At 53.3% G+C, this 16,239-nt stretch overlaps 2 protein-coding genes across 2 annotated transcripts in view; both read left to right on the plus strand.

Annotated features, from left to right (window-relative positions):
• C2CD3 (C2 domain containing 3 centriole elongation regulator) overlaps nt 1-12,411 on the plus strand; it is a 33,652-nt gene extending 21,241 nt beyond the window's left edge. Inside the window, 8 exon segments of the mRNA XM_030947934.1 lie at nt 84-148; nt 752-957; nt 1,694-1,794; nt 2,700-2,912; nt 3,916-4,124; nt 4,875-5,799; nt 6,422-6,524; nt 11,587-12,411. Coding sequence (XP_030803794.1) covers nt 84-148; nt 752-957; nt 1,694-1,794; nt 2,700-2,912; nt 3,916-4,124; nt 4,875-5,799; nt 6,422-6,524; nt 11,587-11,721 — 1,957 coding nt within the window. The 3' untranslated portion in view covers nt 11,722-12,411.
• A 252-nt stretch (nt 12,412-12,663) lies between these two features.
• Nucleotides 12,664-15,714, plus strand: UCP3 (uncoupling protein 3). Its single transcript, XM_030948231.1, is given in 8 exon segments — nt 12,664-12,968; nt 14,017-14,155; nt 14,273-14,299; nt 14,302-14,485; nt 14,672-14,869; nt 15,026-15,127; nt 15,211-15,391; nt 15,509-15,714. Coding segments are annotated over 8 exon segments (954 nt in total). The 5' UTR covers nt 12,664-12,951; the 3' UTR covers nt 15,615-15,714.
• Nucleotides 15,715-16,239: the final 525 nt, after the last annotated feature.

Below are 16,239 nucleotides of genomic sequence, written 5' to 3' on the forward strand. Positions count from 1 at the left end.
GATAAAATGGCACTGACACCTCAGAAGCATTTTACTGCTTTTCCCTGCTTTGCATAAAATATTATGGTTTTTGTTCCTAACAGATTATCCAAAGAGCTTCTCCTGGATCCACAGCAAACCTTGGTCTTCAAGGTGTGGCATAAAGCAGGTAAAGTTTGTGGTGCAGTATTAAGAGGAGTGTGTTTTCTGCATCCCCTTCCTTAGGTTCCTTGTATTTTATGCAAGGAAAATAAATTCTATTAAGTGAATAAGAGAGTAGAATTGTAATGCCATCTTTTGCCTTGTGCAAGAAGAATGCTAGAGATAAGTACCTGTTGATTTCCTGGCCCTTGGCAACCTCCTTTTCCCCATTAATCATCTCACAAGACTTGGTTCATCCTTATTCTCTCTGGTTTTATTTTGATGGTGCTTTAGAGGTTGGATTTTCCTGCTGAAAGAAATTCTTACCTGCTTCCTTCTCGTGCTGTTTGGTTTTGCTTCCAGAATAACCTTCCTGTGTATCCAGAGCACTGTGTGCACACGGTGGTTCTGCTGCCAGTCCCTCTCCCTGCCCTGGGCTGTCTCTGCTCTGCAGGGACATTTTTAGCTGAACATAACCCAGGTCCTCCAAATAATCTCCCCGTGCTGGACAGGATTGTTCTGCACCTCCAGGCCATGTTTCCAGGGCTGTGTTTTAGCGTTGCTGAAATGCCTGATGTCAGTGTGCTTTGTGCTTTTCCTGTCACACGTGCTTTGTGTCCTCCTTGCGCAGAGTCGGAGCGAGTGATCGGGTTTGCGTCCGTGGACCTGTCTCCACTGCTCTCTGGCTTCCAGCTGGTGTGTGGCTGGTACAACATCACTGACTTCAGCGGGCAGTGCCGGGGGCAGATCAAAGTGGCCGTGTCCCCTCTCCAGAACATCCACAGTCTCCGAGAGGAAAGGCAGGCCAGGGCCCGCAGCCAGCCGGGAAGCTCTGCGGTACGTTCCTCCATCTCCTGCCCCCTCACACTTCACTGCATTGCTGGGAATCAGCGCTCTGGGCTCCCGAGCAAATTCACAGCGCTCTCATGGACCAGTCTGCATAAAAACCACCTAATTCCTTAGGAATTCTGCTCCAGATTTCCATGGTAGCTGCTGGCCAGTGCTAGTTGCAGCACCTCAGCCAGGTCATGAGCGTCCCCCTTGGCTTCACTCTGTGGTTGCTTCATGGGTGTGTGGGATTTTTTATTTTTTAGGAGAATATTCTGTGCATTTTCTGTGCATCACATCCGTCTGGGAGCATGGCTTAGATCTGTTTGCTGCTTTGGGTAACAGGTGGTGCTCAAAAACATACAGTGGATTCCCTTTTCATTGGTTAGGAAACGTGTAATTTGGCAGGAATCTGTTTTTCTGGGTTATTTGCCTTTTTTTCTGGATTTTTCTTTATTCTCTAGACTTTCCAGATATGCTTGGGTGTGTTATAGGCCTGTAATGCAGCCTTCATCCTACTTTCCATCACTTTACTCTCTGATAGCATGGAGGGAGTTAACAAAAGTGTCTGAAATGAAAGTGTTGTGAAATAGTACTTTGGCTCAGTGCTGGGAAATAATTTGAAAATTTAAAGCTATTTAGAAAGCCTGAGGTTTTGTTGGATCAGCTGGATAATACCTTAATTTCTCTTATTTTCTTATTGTGAAAGACTCACGTACAGTGTTCCTTTTTCCTTTCCATCCAGGTGAAGGTCAGCTTTCCAGCATGTCCTGGTAATTCTGCACACTTGTCCAAGCAGATGTTGAACTCCTCGTCGAAGGAAGTCAGTGTTCCCACTCGAGAGCAGTAAGTCCACAGGCTGACAACCTTTCTGGTTATTTTCAGGTCTCAGAAATGCCTCTCTAAAGCAAATTAACTCTACTCAAAAATGGTACACCCTGTCAAAGTGTGTCCACTCTGCTGGGGCTTAAAAATTAGTGGGCATTGCCTTTCCCAGTGAGAGAGAGGTGCAGGAGGTAGCAATCGTGGGACAGGTTCCTTTTGGCACAGCCCAGATGTTCTTTTCCTTGTCACTGATACTTCCTGATTTGTTTCATTCGCACCCTGGTAAATAAGGATTTATTTGCCATTGGTAAATGGTAAATAAATAATAATTTAAAAATAAATAAATAATTTATTTACCATTGGTTAAAAGGTGCCATTGTTAAAGCTGGCAGGTACTTTCTCCAGGCCCTGATAAGAATAAGGGTTATGTCTGTATTTGGTTTTATTTTTAGTAAGTGTAAATTAGAATAGAGTATTCCTGATGGATCCCCTTTATTTTGCCTTAATTTCTGCCCATGACCAGCTGCAGTATTGCATGTTACAGGAGTAGGACTGTCAGACATCCTGCAGTAATTCCTGCTCTCTGTCCCTTCAAATGCCTGGGAGTGTCTTAGTTTGTTGTTTGTTTCTTTAGCCTACAGAGGTGATCCTCTCCCCATTTGTGTCTTTGAAGTTTAGAGGGACTGTGTGCCACCCCTCTGGGGTCTGAACAGCTGGCTTGGGAGCCCCCTGCCAGCCCCACTGTTACCTTGACTTGGTATAAACCTGAGGTAGTAAATGCCATTCCTGTGCACGTCTGGAAGAACTCCTTTCACCCATGGGTGGCTCTTCAGTGCATTTCAGGACACGGGCTGTTCTCAGGTGGCAGACTGCACGGTGAGAGATTCCAGGCTGGATTTTGGGGTTGAACAGAGGGTTGTTTTCAGCAGGAGGGGCCCCGCTGGCACACAGCCCCCCCGGCACGAGGAGCACATGCAGAACGTGCGCCGCTTCCACGAGTCCCTGCAGCGGGCAGAGGGGAGCCCACGGCGATTCCAGGAATCCCTGCAGCAAGAGGACAGGAGTGGGAATGCACAGCACCCTGCCCGGAGGGACACGGCACCGCCGGCCTCGCGCGCCGCGCTGCTCACCGCGCTCAGGTAACTCCTGTAACCCCTCACTGTGCTCAGGTAAGCCCTGTAACCCCTCACTGTGCTCAGGTAAGCCCTGTAACCCCTCACCCTGCTCAGGTAACCCCAGCAGGGCAGGGCTGGCCTCGGGGAGCAGGGAGGAGCTCGGCAGCGATGGATCCGTGCTGAGGAGATGGAAGGGAAAGGGCACGATAGCCACGAGGAGATTCCGGTGTCGTTTGAGGCCAGGCTGGAAAATCAGGGACAGGGTGGGGAGCTCCCCAGCAGGGCTGAGGTGCTGGAGCAGCGTGGTGAGCTGCTGAAGGGGAGCAGCAGCAGCAGCAGCAGCAGTGATTCCAGATCCAGAGGGAACCCTTGGGTTGGTCCATCCTGGTGCTGCTGTCACAGAGCAGGTGCTGTGAGGGCAGCAGTCCCTTCAGGTGACTTCCACAGGTACAGGGAGGAGCCTGTGAGCATTTCTGGGGGGCACAGAGCAGTGTCTCCTTTCCCAGCAGGATGTTTTTCACTGTTCTCCTGACTAGATTCTAGGTTTAAATGAGGTATAACTGTACAAGATTAGTATTTATTATCTGTAGGAATACAGGAATGAGAGAGACTTCCTGAGGTATTTCCATCCATACCACAAGCAATGTATCTCAGAATCCCTAGATCTTTAATACACAGCAATCCGTAGATTTTTATCAAGCTCAGCCATAAGCCAAGTAATATCCTTGGCTTTATGACTTTTCTTGGAAGGTCATCTCAAATCCAACTCCTTTGATTAAGTAAGTTTAGAACTAGTTCTTTTTTTAGCTTCCAGCCCAAGTTTCACAGCCAAGTGAGAATTTGTTCTGGAGTGTTATCCTCCTGCTTAGAGCAACCTCAACACCTGCCTACTGATCTGCTTTTCAGTAAAAACATTTAATCTTTTATCTGCATGTTTACCTGTTGTTGGCTAGAATGACCCAGTTCAAACCCAGCTGCCACAGGCTCATTTTCCCCCTCTGACCCAATTTCTTACCTCTGCTTGCAGAAAGAACTTGAGTGAGCTGGATGAGGTTCAGAGATACTTCAGTGAGAAGCTGACCAGGTCTTTTCCCGACTTCAGCGCGTCCAGACCAGGCCATGAGGAGTGGGAGAGTGACCATCAGGGCTCCCTGGGCAGAGAAGGGGATCCCAAAGGCTGCCATCTCTTGGAAAAATCCAGTCAGTTGGTGTCCCAGGTCAGCAGCCTCATCAATGGTGAGTTGTTGCTGTGAGTAGCAAAGCGACAAGGAAATCCAATCCCTGCTGGTGCTTTAAAAATAACTTAGCAGGGCAGAGAATAAACTGGAGCCCTGAGCTACAGTTGCTGCCAGTTGGAAAGTTATTCCATGCTTTTTCTGCCCATGGCTTCCTACAGGGAAGCAGCATTTCCAAGAGATGAAGGGCACATCCCTCTTATGCCAGACTTTGCCATTTTCCTGCCGCTTTGATCTTCTCTTTTTCCCCCCTCTTTATTCTCCAAGGTTTTGCTCTTTTCATGTCCTTTCTCATCCTTAGCAGTTGTTGTTACTGCTTTTTTACATGCCTTCCTCTACAGTCTGCTCCAGTGTTTCCAAATGTCCCCCACCATTCCCCTGGAGCAGAACTTGCCTCAGAATAGTTGGTCACTTTACCTAATACTGGTGAATTCAATTCTCAGAGGATGCAAGCAGTGAATAGGATCTGCTCACTGGGAAACAAAAATAAGTGATTGTGGGTTTTTAAAGAATTTGTAAAATTTCCCATTAATTTCATCCTGAATGCTTCTGTTTTTTCCTTAGCATTTCTGTTCTCCTGGCCTTGTCAGTGGGTGGCAGAGCAGAACATACTCACATGTTTGCGAAGCTGTGCACGTTTAGCTCCCAGCCATCCTTACGTCTAGGACTTTGTGCCCAAACCCCACATAAATCAGACGTAAGCTGAATTGTTGTTCCATGCACTCACTGAATGCTCTTGTTTGTTCTCCAGACTTGCAGACTATAACTAAGAACAGCAAGGCAGCTTCTGAGGCGCAGCAGGAGAGCAGCAGGAAGCTGGGTGCCTTGGCTGGAGGCAGCCCTGCAGCTCCTGAGGGCCAGCTGGAGGTGCCAGCTGTGCCCGCTGTTCCCAGGGACCCGCAGCAGCCGTGCCCTGCTGGCAGAGCTGTGTTTGGGAGACACATGCTGCACCAGCTCCTCGGCCCCATTGTCCCTGAGGATGAGCATCCAGTGGGTGTTGGCCAGGAAAATGAAGGTGCTTTTGCCACCCAGCCTCACAGTGAGGAGGAATATGAAGAAGATGTAATAGAACCACGAACTCTAAATGAAATAACCACCATGACAGACAGGACGAGCCCCTGGTCCAGCATCATCTCTGAAACAGGGCAGGGGGCTGAGCTGCAGCCTCTGGAGCCCAGGCCTGAAGAGCAGCATTCCATAGATGTGGGGTATTTCCAAAGAGGGAACAGCAGCACCTTGTCCAGCGTGCTGCAAGGGGACAGCCAGAGCCTGCTCAGTGCCCTGAGCCCACCCTTGAGCCCCCACACGGGTGGGAACAGCCCCTGGGGAGCAGCAGGAGACTTCCAGGGCTTCCACAGCAGCACAGGAGCAGCAGCAGGAGATTTCCAGACCATGAAGGAAAGTGTGGAGCTCCATACAGGCGCCAAGGAGCTGCTGCCATCCCCAGGAGATGTGGGTTTGACCAATGAAAAAAACACTGAGAGAGAGGAGGAGAAGGATGCTGAGGCTGTAAATGGGGATCATCAAGGCAAGGAAGGAAGTGGTTCTGATGAGAACTGTGCTCAGAGTGTCTCAGCCCAAGCTGGCTCGGAAAGAAACAGCGAGAGCTTCCCTGATGACAGCAGTGAGGACCCAGTGGAAGGCTCAGAAAACCCCATCAAACAAAAAATCACTTTGTATCCTTTACTCTTTTCTTAAACACTCTTGCATTTGATGGCTGCTGCTTTGTTAGAGTCTCCCTGGCCTCAGGACAGAGGAATTTGCTGTGTGAAGCTCTTCCCTGGGACATGAATCCAGGGCTGGTGATCTGGGGGGGTGTTGGAGGACCCCATTACACTGTTCCACACACTGTAGTGATGACTTTCTTGAAACTTGCAGCCAACAAATTTTGTGATTTGTGAGAGTCACTTCATTTTGGGTAGTTCCCACATCTTGTTGCATTTTCTCTCTGTGTTGTTTTTCCCCGAGTGTTAGAGCTCTTGTGTTTCTCCTGTATTACAAGAAACATGCTTTATTTTGCTTTTAAAACACTTCCTAATGTTTCTTGCACAAATTAGAAATCTTGGATTGAGTGTTGGAATCTTTGCAGGATGAAGTCCTCTGCCAATTTAAAGCAAGTTGGTGTCCCATGCTCTGTGAGCCCAGGTGAGAGAACCAAGTGTTCAGAACAGTGGAATAAATGGTTAAAACAAATGAAATTTACTATCTAGGACCTGTTAACAGCTGAGGCTTTTTCCACACCTGGACCTCTGTGCAACTGCCTACTGCCAAAGGTTGTTCCTAAACAGCTCTGCTCAGATCTGATCCTGTGGTTGTTCCCAACTTCTTCCTTCCACCCCAGGAGATGGAAGCCTCCATGAGACTGCTCTGCACGTCTTCCCATCCTTCCACACCTCCAAAAGTGAGTATGGGATGTCCTTTCCTTTATTGTCCAGCTTAGTCCATTCCTTGAGGCAGGAACAAAACTTCTCCCTTCCTTTGCCTGCCAGCACTCAGATGTGGTGCCTCCAGCAGCGTCAGGGGAATGTTCCTGGCAGCTCTTCTCTCTGTGAGGATGGTTTTAACATCCATGGCTGTGTTCTCTGTGATGCTTTATGCCTTCATATGAACCAGGTGTTCAGCATGCTCAGGAAATGCTGCTCCATCAGGTCAGTGGAAGTGGCAGGTGCTCACTCTGCACTTCCTTGTGCTTTAATGTGAGGTGACATGCCTGGTTCTGAGGAGTTCCAACTTGTGATTGATAAACTTCAGATTATCTCTTTTAGATCAGGATGAAATGAGGGAGTTTGCAGCAGGAGGGGTTCCTGGAGAGGTATCTTGTGATGGTTCTGTGACCCAGGGAGCAGTAGAATGGCTTGAGTGGTTGTTCCTCCTGCAGGAAAGCTGTGGATTGCTGAGGTTTTGCTTTTTTTATGTTCATAAGGGTTTATTTACTGCCGGAGGTTTGTGGCTCCAACATCTACATATTTATCTTATTTTCAGTTCATAAAGAGGAGTTATAAAAAGGAGAATGACTTTTTACACAGGCATATAGTGATGGGATAAGGGGAAGCAGTTTTAAACTAAAAGAGGGGAGAATTGGATTGGATATTGGGAAGAAGTTTTTCCCTGTGAGGGTGGGCAGGCCCTGGCAGAGGGTGCCCAGAGAAGCTGGGGCTGCTCCATCCCTGGAAATGTTCCAGGCCAAGTTGGATGTGGCTTGGAGCAGCCTGGGACAGTGGAAGATGTCCCTACCCATGGGACAAGATAATGACCTAAGCTTTAAGGTCCCTTCCCACCCAAACCATTCTGGAATTCCTGATCCTTTTCCAGCCCCAGCTCTGCTGTGGGTCTGGGTGTGCAGCAGCTGGGCTGTTTGTTTACCACTCCCAGATAGGGCGATGCTTTTCTTCCTCTCTGTATGACCTGTGAAACAAACACTTCAAGGGACATTTATGTCACTGGGAACAGCTTGCCTGATGAATCAAAACAGACTCAGGCTCTGACAGCTCTGAAGTCACAGAAGCCTGTGGTTTAATACTAATACCAGCTTTACTTGAACCCCTCTCTGCAGCTCTGAGCTGAGTGGCTGGAACTACAGCCCTGCAAATTATTACTAATTAGGTAAAATGCTGGCAAGGCTCTATTTGGATATTTTGATCTTAAAGCACCTAATTTGAGGATTGGCTGGCACTAATCCTTTGCTGCAGCACTTGTGGGATGTGCTGAGACAGGATTTGGTTGTGCCTTGTTCATCAGATTCCCTCTGTGAAGAACCAGTTGTTCACTGCTACCAATGCATAGAGTTCAGAAAAAAATGCTTCCTCATAGTTTTGTTTTTAGTTGGCCTTTGGGACATCAGCTTCTAAATGTGGCCTTGGTTTGGTTCTGCACAGGTCAGCAAACGCCAGGCGTGGCAGCAGGGCTGAAAGCCGAGCTGTGCTCTGGGCACTCCAGGGCCCTGCCTCGCTTGGCAGCTGGCAGACATCTCCCCTGGCCTTCCCAGGGCCCTGCCACCTCTCCCTGGCTGCTCTGGCCCCTGCTTTCCCCAGCTTCCTTCTGGAATGACACAGCAGTGCCGAGGTGTGGAGCTGGGCAGCCAGAGCAGAGGAGCTGGCAGCACTGGAGACAGAAACATCGTCCCAGCTCCTGCTGTGAGAGCACAGGGCTCTGAGGAGGTGCTGCAGCAGGTCAGGCTCAGCCTGGATGCTGTGACACCTCCCAGGGATCAGAGTTTTGTGCAGCCTCACAAAACCCCTTTGTTTTTTCCTTCTCTTCTCCATGACATCAAACTAACAGTTCCCATTCTTGGGGTCCTTCCCTGCTCTAGTCTTCCACACAGTGGGGGTCAGAGGATAGGTTTGAAAAATCAGAGCATTGATAAACTTTCCATGAAATGCCAGAATCCCAGAATGGTTTGGGTGGGAAAGAACCTCAAAGGTCCCTTGTTCCACCCCCTGCCATGGGCAGGGACACCTCCCGCTGTCCCAGGCTGCTCCAAGCCCTGTCCAACCTGCCCTTGGACACTTGCAGGGATCCAGGGACAGCCACAGCTGCTCTGGGCACCCTGTGCCAGGGCCTGCCCACCTTCACAGGGAAGAATTTCTTCCCAGTGTCCCACCTAGCCCTGCCCTCTGGCAGTGGGAAGCCATTCCCCTGGTCCTGGCACTCCAGGCCCTTGGCTAAGGTCCCGCTCCAAACGCAGTGATATTTTCTCCTCCCTCACCTCTAGGAATATTCCAGCAGGCTAAGAAACTTACATGGAAACCAGTTTTACTCAGAATTATTCATATTTGTGTGTACATAGACTTACCTTCAGTGTGAATTAGAAATAACAGCCTTGGGAGATTCATGAAAATGTTCCAAAAATGCCAACAGCAGCAGCAGCCGAAACATCCTTTCTTGGTTGTGTTGTTTCTTCTTGATCTGCTGGATGTTCCTGCTTTCCTTGCTGGAAAGCAGGATCAGGTGGCAGTGCCAGGGTGGGCTGTGGCCTGTTAACACAGGTCTGTTCACCCTCCATCCCTGTGCACAAACAGAGCTGAGCCACAGGGTGAAACGTCCTCTGCCTCCAAGGCTGGAATTCCCTGACCTTGGAAGAGGCTGTGCCCCCCACCATGACCTGTAACTCATGGGTCTGCTGTAGCCCAGCCCCTGGCACTCGGGCACTGAGCAATCCCTGGCTGGTTCCAGTGCCATTCCCGCAGGGAGCAGAGCGCAGCGTGACCAGCAGCGCACGTGTGCCCTTTCCTCCTGCATCTTCCCAAGGAACACGTGTGCTTCCTGGCTGAGCCCCAGGCACTTGGAGCCTGACAGACAGACAGACAGGAGGACACCTGGGGCAGGCACTGACCTGAGCCTGTTCCTGGGTGAGGAGTGCTGTAAACACGACATTTCAGATGTGTGCTCTGGAAACTATGCAGCAGGATCAGACTGGCAGCCAGAACTGCCTGTGAGGTGGGTCAGAGGAAGGTTTGATGTCCAAAAAAAGAGCAAGGGAGCTGGAGAAAGGGCTGGAGCACCAGGGGCAGGTGAGGGAGCTGGAAAGGGGCTCAGCCTGGAGTCCAATAAGAAAGGGAATTGTTTTAAAGTATTTTGCCTGCAGGGTCCTGGTGCTGTTTCTCTTGGGAGGGAACTGAGCATTTTAGGGGTATTAGATGTTAGGAGGGAATTATTGACTGTGAGGGTGGGCAGGCCTGGCACAGGGTGCCCAGAGCAGCTGGGGCTGCCCCTGGATCCCTGGAAGTGCCCAAGGCCTGGTTGAAGCAGCCTGGGATACTGGAATGTGTCCCTGCCGTGGCAGGGGTGGCACTGGATGGGCCCTAAGGTCCTTTCCCACCCAAACCATTCTGGGATTTTGTTTCTTACATTGGAAATGAAAGGTGCTGGCTCTCCTGGCTGTGCAGGACACGTGGGATATGGGAAAGGGGAGCTGTGTGAGGCAGGAAATGCACCTTTGAAATGGGGTTAGTTGGCAGATTGGGGGAGTTTCCTAGAGAGATGCTTTCAGATGCTGTGCAGAGCTCAGGGATCAGCACAGAGCCTGGTCACTGCCCCTCTGCAGCCACTCCTGACCTTCGGGCTGCTCCTTGGACAGCTGGGCAGAAAACAGCATGGGAAGAATGAGCTGCTGTCCTGGTCTCTGGACAGCCCTGTCCAGGGAAGGTGCTTTGCCCAGCAGGCAGCTCCTTCTGCTGGGTTTTAACCTTCTTCTGTGGCCAGGTCTGCATTTAATCTCTCTTGGCTCCTTGTATTTTGGTTTAGGAAATTCATCCTGGAGAATTGTTAGGAAGAGCAAAGCAAAGGTTCTCCTAATTATCCATGTCTGTTATTTCAGTGCAATAATAACAGGACATGTTTTACAGTATTTCACCCGCAGGCTGTAATGCACAGGTTACCAAACACAAGGACTCTCCTATTCCTAAAAAAGCCATTTCCCTCTCCAGACAGTGCATCTCCAAGTGCACCACAACAGGGTCCTGGAGCTGTTTCTTGGGAGGGAGCTGGGCACCTCAGGAGACCTTTCCCAAGACTCAGGGAAGCAGCCCAGGGATGTCGGTGAAAGGCCAGCTTGGCAGATCAGTTTTCCAAGAGACATTCCTGTCCCCCCAGCTTCCTCTCTTAAAGGCTCCTGGAACGGGATTGCTTTTCTCAGTGTTCCACAGGCACTGCCCAGCTCTCAACTAGCTGGGGGAAAATGTGTTTCTTTGTGTGCTGAAATTGCTCATTTTCTGGTGCTGCACCAGGGACACAGCCAGGCTGCTGGGAGGCTGCTGGCAGGGCACAGGGGAGATGGCACTGGTTAAACCAGGGCTTTTCCTCTCCTGGGCTGCTGCCTTGGGGTCCCTGCAGGCTCCTGAGCCTGGCCCATCCCATTTATCATGGACTCACACTGATGGTTTGGGCTGGGAGGGACCTTAAAGCTAATCCAGCCCCATCCCTTGCCATGGCTTCCAGGGTACTCCAAGCCCCATCCAGCCTGGCCTTGGGCACTTCCAGGGACCCAGGGGCATGCACAGCTTCTCTGGCCACCCTGTGCCAGGGCCTCAGCACCCTCATAGGGAAGAATTTCTTCCCAATATTTAATCTGAATCTCTCCTCTTTTAGTTTAAACCCCTTCCCTGCCTTGTCCTGTCAGCAGGCTTAGGATTTTTTCTTGACAGAGCATTGCCTCTCCCCTGTGAGTTTTGGTCTTCAGGGTTCTGGAAATTATAAAGTAAAATAATAATGGAAAGCCAAAATGCAGTCAGGTCCCAGTGACTACAGCACTGCCATTCCTTTGGCTCCGTGCAGGGAGGCTTTGGCCAGGGGTGGGCACTCACAAGTTCAGAGGTCACACACCAGAGCCCCATTCTGGGGTTCAGATCATTCTCTTTCTCATTGGGGTGTTTTTTCCTGTGTATCCAAGTTGTCACCCTCTGCACAGCCCTGTGGTTTGCCACGGCGTGAAGGCAGAGCTCTCACCCTGGTGCCTCTCTCCCCAGGGCAGGAGTGGAGCAGTGCCTGCAGGGATCCCCTACCGCAGAGCCACTCGGCCCAGGCCCAGCCCCCAGCTCTCGCAGGAGGAAGCCAAGAGAATCGCCAGGATCTTCTCTGCTCAGCTCTCCAAGAAGGAATAGTGCTGCCCAGAGACCCTGCACAGCACAGCTCCCTCAGCCAGGCAGAGCCCCCCAGGGAAGGGCAGGAGGAGGCCACAGCTTTCAGGCTCTGCTTTTAGTTTGCCTCATGGGTTGGTTAATTAAGTCCCCTGTTTAGAAGGGCTTAAAGCCTGTGGTCACCCACAGGGAGCTGTGTCCTGTAGGGGCAGGTCCCCAGTGAGACACACCCCTGTGGGTAACCCATGACCTGTTTTCTGCTCTCCAGCTAGTCCAGTTTTAGGAATTATTCCTGTGAAATGGCCCTTTCAAAAATAGTTGGTGCGCAGCACAATTCTCTGTTTCCTCAGAGAATTCCTGTGTGAACACACACCAAGGGCACTGTAAAATCTGTTGGGTGTACAAAAGAGGGTGACTAGAAAGATGAGACTTTTATATTTATATTTAAATTATTTTTGTACACCTTTCAGAGAACAGAGTTTGATGCCAGCAGAGCTCAGTTATTTTTGTACTGCTCTCTCCAATGTTTGTTTCAATAAAATTCCCGTTTTCTTGTCAGCCTGTGCAAAGTGTCCCTATGCCAGGGCAGGAACTTTTCCTCAACAGTAGACAGGAGTCTCTCCCACACGAGCTTCCAGGTCAGAGAAATGCTGCTGGAAGCTGGGGTGGCCAGGAGCACATGGAAAGAGCAGGGCTTTGCCAAGCAGTCGAGTATCACCCTGCAGCACAGCCCCATGTGGGCTAAGTCACTTCCAATCTGAGCTGCTTTTCAAGCCACGCCTGGAATTCAGGATTTAAGCAGCCAAAGGATCAGCATCCCTTTTTTCTCCCACTTCTGCAGCATTGCTTTTCCCAGGGGACACCCTGAACGCGTCAGTCACTGCTGGCACAGCTTGCCCTGTGCTTGTGGCCCCTTTCCCTGCCCTTGCTGGCTGGGCATGGAAGGCAAAGGCAACCAGTGTCCCCTGGAAGGACAGCAGTGACGTGCAGGCTGCTTTCTCCTGGTGGCATCCCAAAAAAGACTGGGGCAGGATGCCAGCTGGGCTGGGCTGGCTGCCACAGAGGAGGTCACAGCACTGCCCCCGAGCTGCATCTTGGGCATGAGGTAAACAGCGTCTTCCTTTCAGGTTTGGGTCAGCCGTGGAGCCGGGCAGGAAAACAAGGCAGGGGCCAGCTGGAGAGGGCTGTTGGTGCCAGGCAGCTTTGTCTGGAGCCCAGGGATGGGGCAAAGGTGGCTCCAGGTGTCAGGACCTCATGCACAGCGAGCTCAGGTACGAGTGTGGAGGCTCACGGCACATCCTGAGCGACCCTTCTGCGTGTGGGGCTAACGAGCACCAAGGGTTAAACACACAGAGTTTAAAAAAGGAGGAAAAGGGGCCTTTCTTCACTCCACCTTGGCCTCCAGCCTCCTGTCCTGAGCCCAGCCCCTCCCGGCAGCCTCAGAGCCAGTGCCCAGCCACACTCTGAAGGTGCCATGGGTTTGGTAGTGGATTTCACCCCAAGGTGCTCACCCAGCTCCATGGGAGCTTGGGAACACGTTCCACCATGCAGGGACAATCCTGCTGGGAGCTCAGCAGCTCTCTGGGATAGATTGAGGTTCATGGTTTGTGTCGGCCAAAGGGGTCCAGCCTGCCCTGCACAAAGAGCTCAGCGCTGCACTGCCCCCAAACCACTTGGTAAGCTTTGGGGTGAGGGTTTTCTGCATCTCGTCCTTCCCAGAGTGGGTTTTAGGGTAAAACCCGACATTCCTCCCCAGTCCAATGCAGGGGGTCTGGGCAGGACCCCCTTCCCCGTGCCTGAGCCCCGGAGGGGCAGAGGGCTGAAGCAGCCACTGGGTGCCAGGTGACCCAGTCCCATCAAGTGAAATGCCACCGGGGGAACACTGTTTTCCTGTCACCCGATCCTGGCTGCTGGAATGTCCTGGGTGCTATATAAGGGTGGGGCCAGGGGCCGGCTCTCAGGCACTGCCTGGGCAAGGCAGGAGCTGGAACACCGGGGTTCCTACGGTGAGGGCACGGAGGGACGTGGCTCCGGGCAGGTCACTGGGGGGGAGATGATCTCACCCAGCATCCCCTGTTGTGGCTGGGGTGGGATAGGGAAGGGTGGGCATTGGTGATCCCATGCTGAGAAGCCCCTGCCTCAGCTTCCCTGCGGTAGAAGGGAGCAGACAGGGCAGGATATGGATTTTGGGACTGACCAAAGGCACCAAGAGCCGCCACAGCACATCATCATCACCTCGGTCGCCGAGTAGGACAGCCACGTGAAGCCCTGTTCTGACGCACGCCGCTGGCTCCCCCACAAACCCTCCTCTCCTTCCAGCCCCTGTGCCACCATGGTGGGTCTGAAGCCCCCCGAGGTGCCCCCACCGGCCGCCGTGAAGTTTGTCAGCGCGGGGATGGCAGGCTGCATCGCCGACCTGTGCACCTTCCCGCTGGACACCGCCAAGGTGCGCCTGCAGGTACGATCCCAAACCCCGGGCAGAGGGAGCCCCTTGCGACATGACCTGCGACTGCCCCGGAGCTGGGCACTCCTGGTGGGGAGCAGAAGGTGGGGTGACACCCTGGGCACCCCGCAGATCCAGGGCGAGGTGACGATCCCCCTCGCACGGTCAGCTCGGTGGAGTACCGGGGCGTTCTGGGCACGCTGAGCACCATGGTGAGGACGGAGGGAGCCCGCAGCCTCTACAGAGGGCTGGCAGCCGGGCTGCAGCGCCAGATGAGCTTCGCCTCCATCCGTATCGGCCTCTACGACTCCGTGAAGCAGCTCTACACCCCCAAGGGCGCTGATAGTGAGTGTCCAGGGATTCCCTGTGCACCCCCTTCCTGAGGCACTGCCCTTTCCCAAAGAGGAACTCACCCTGGGGGCACAGCCCCCTGAGATGCCCCTCTGTGAGGCACACAGGCCGCTCACCCTGGGGTCCCTGCGGGGCTGGGGGTCCCGCAGGGCCGGGAGTCCCGATACCTGTTCTCTGCAGACACAGGCATGGCCACGCGGCTCCTGGCGGGCTGCACCACGGGCGCCGTGGCCGTGGCCTGCGCCCAGCCCACCGACGTGGTCAAGGTGCGGTTCCAGGCCAGCGGGGCCCAGTGGGACAGCGCCCGGCGCTACAGCGGCACCGTGGATGCCTACCGCACCATCGCCAGGGAGGAGGGCGTCCGCGGGCTCTGGAGAGGTGGGCCTGGGAAAGGGATGGGCCTGGGAAGGGGATGGAAATGGCGATGAGGAAGGGCAGAAGGACGGGGGCAGCAGGGCTGGGGCACCTGCCCAGGATGCTCCAGTCGGGGCTGTGAGCAGCAGTGCCAGCGCCACCACCCTCCCGCCCGCGCAGGGACGCTGCCCAACATCGCCCGCAACGCCATCATCAACTGCGGCGAGCTCGTCACCTACGACCTGCTCAAGGACGCGCTGCTGCGGGCGCAGCTCATGACAGGTGAGGACAGCCCAGGGGGGGACATGGCCGGGCGCCATCCCTGTCCCTGCAGCGTCCAACCCCCGGCTCTGTCCCTCCCTCAGACAACGTCCCGTGCCACTTCGTGGCCGCCTTCGGCGCCGGGTTCTGTGCCACGGTGGTGGCGTCCCCGGTGGACGTGGTGAAGACGCGCTACATGAACGCCAGCCCCGGGCAGTACCGCAATGCCCTGAGCTGCCTGCTGGCCCTGCTCATGCAGGACGGCCCCGCCGGCCTCTACAAGGGGTGAGTCGAGCACCTGCGAACACCCCAAACACCCCAACCCAGGTGCAAGACTTGGGGGGATCCCCGCTCTGGGGATGTCCCCGGCACGTCCCCTCAGCCCCGCTTTTGCCGGCACAGCTTCGTCCCGTCCTTCCTGCGGCTGGGCTCCTGGAACGTGGTGATGTTTGTGTCCTACGAGCAGCTGCAGCGCCTGATGGTGCTGGCACGGCCGGCGCTGGCCTGAGCCCCCGGCGCCGCGGCCGGCCCAGCGAGGCTCCCATCAATTATATTAATTGCCGGAGCGCCGGGGAGCAGCGGAGCCACACGCGCGGGGAGGGACCCGAGAGACGCGAGGAGGGAGGATGCTGCAGGAGGAGAAGCGTGGGAGAACAGAGGTTTTCAGAGAAGAGTTTTAAGGGACGGAGGAAAAACTGTTTGTTGGCTTTCCAGCCGGGAAGAGCAGCACTTCCCGAGGGCGGTGCTGTGGGCAGGCGGGACCAAGCTGAGGGCCAGGGAATTCCCGTTGTTCCTTACTGGCGCTTCCAATAAATCGCCCCTATGGGGTCTGATCACAGCTCAGGGTTTCTTTACCTTTTTGGGGTGTTCAGGGTCATTGTCCCAGCCCTACTTGTGACACCAGTCAGGCTGACATTCTCTATCCTTGCCGGTGCGCTGAACAACTTCCCATTGCTCTCTAATTATTCGGGTCATTGTCACAATCACGAACAGCAGCTCCGCCTTCTGCCCCTGCCGAGGCAGCAGATCCGTGACCCACGGCAATCTCTAAAGCCTCAAATGGTCCCTTTTAGGACAGTGAAGATGTACATCCTAAGCAGGGAGAGGACGCAGAATTCCCTTTCCCTGTTTCC

Source organism: Camarhynchus parvulus, chromosome 1 (assembly GCF_901933205.1).
Source record: "Camarhynchus parvulus chromosome 1, STF_HiC, whole genome shotgun sequence".
Classification (NCBI taxonomy): domain Eukaryota; kingdom Metazoa; phylum Chordata; class Aves; order Passeriformes; family Thraupidae; genus Camarhynchus; species Camarhynchus parvulus.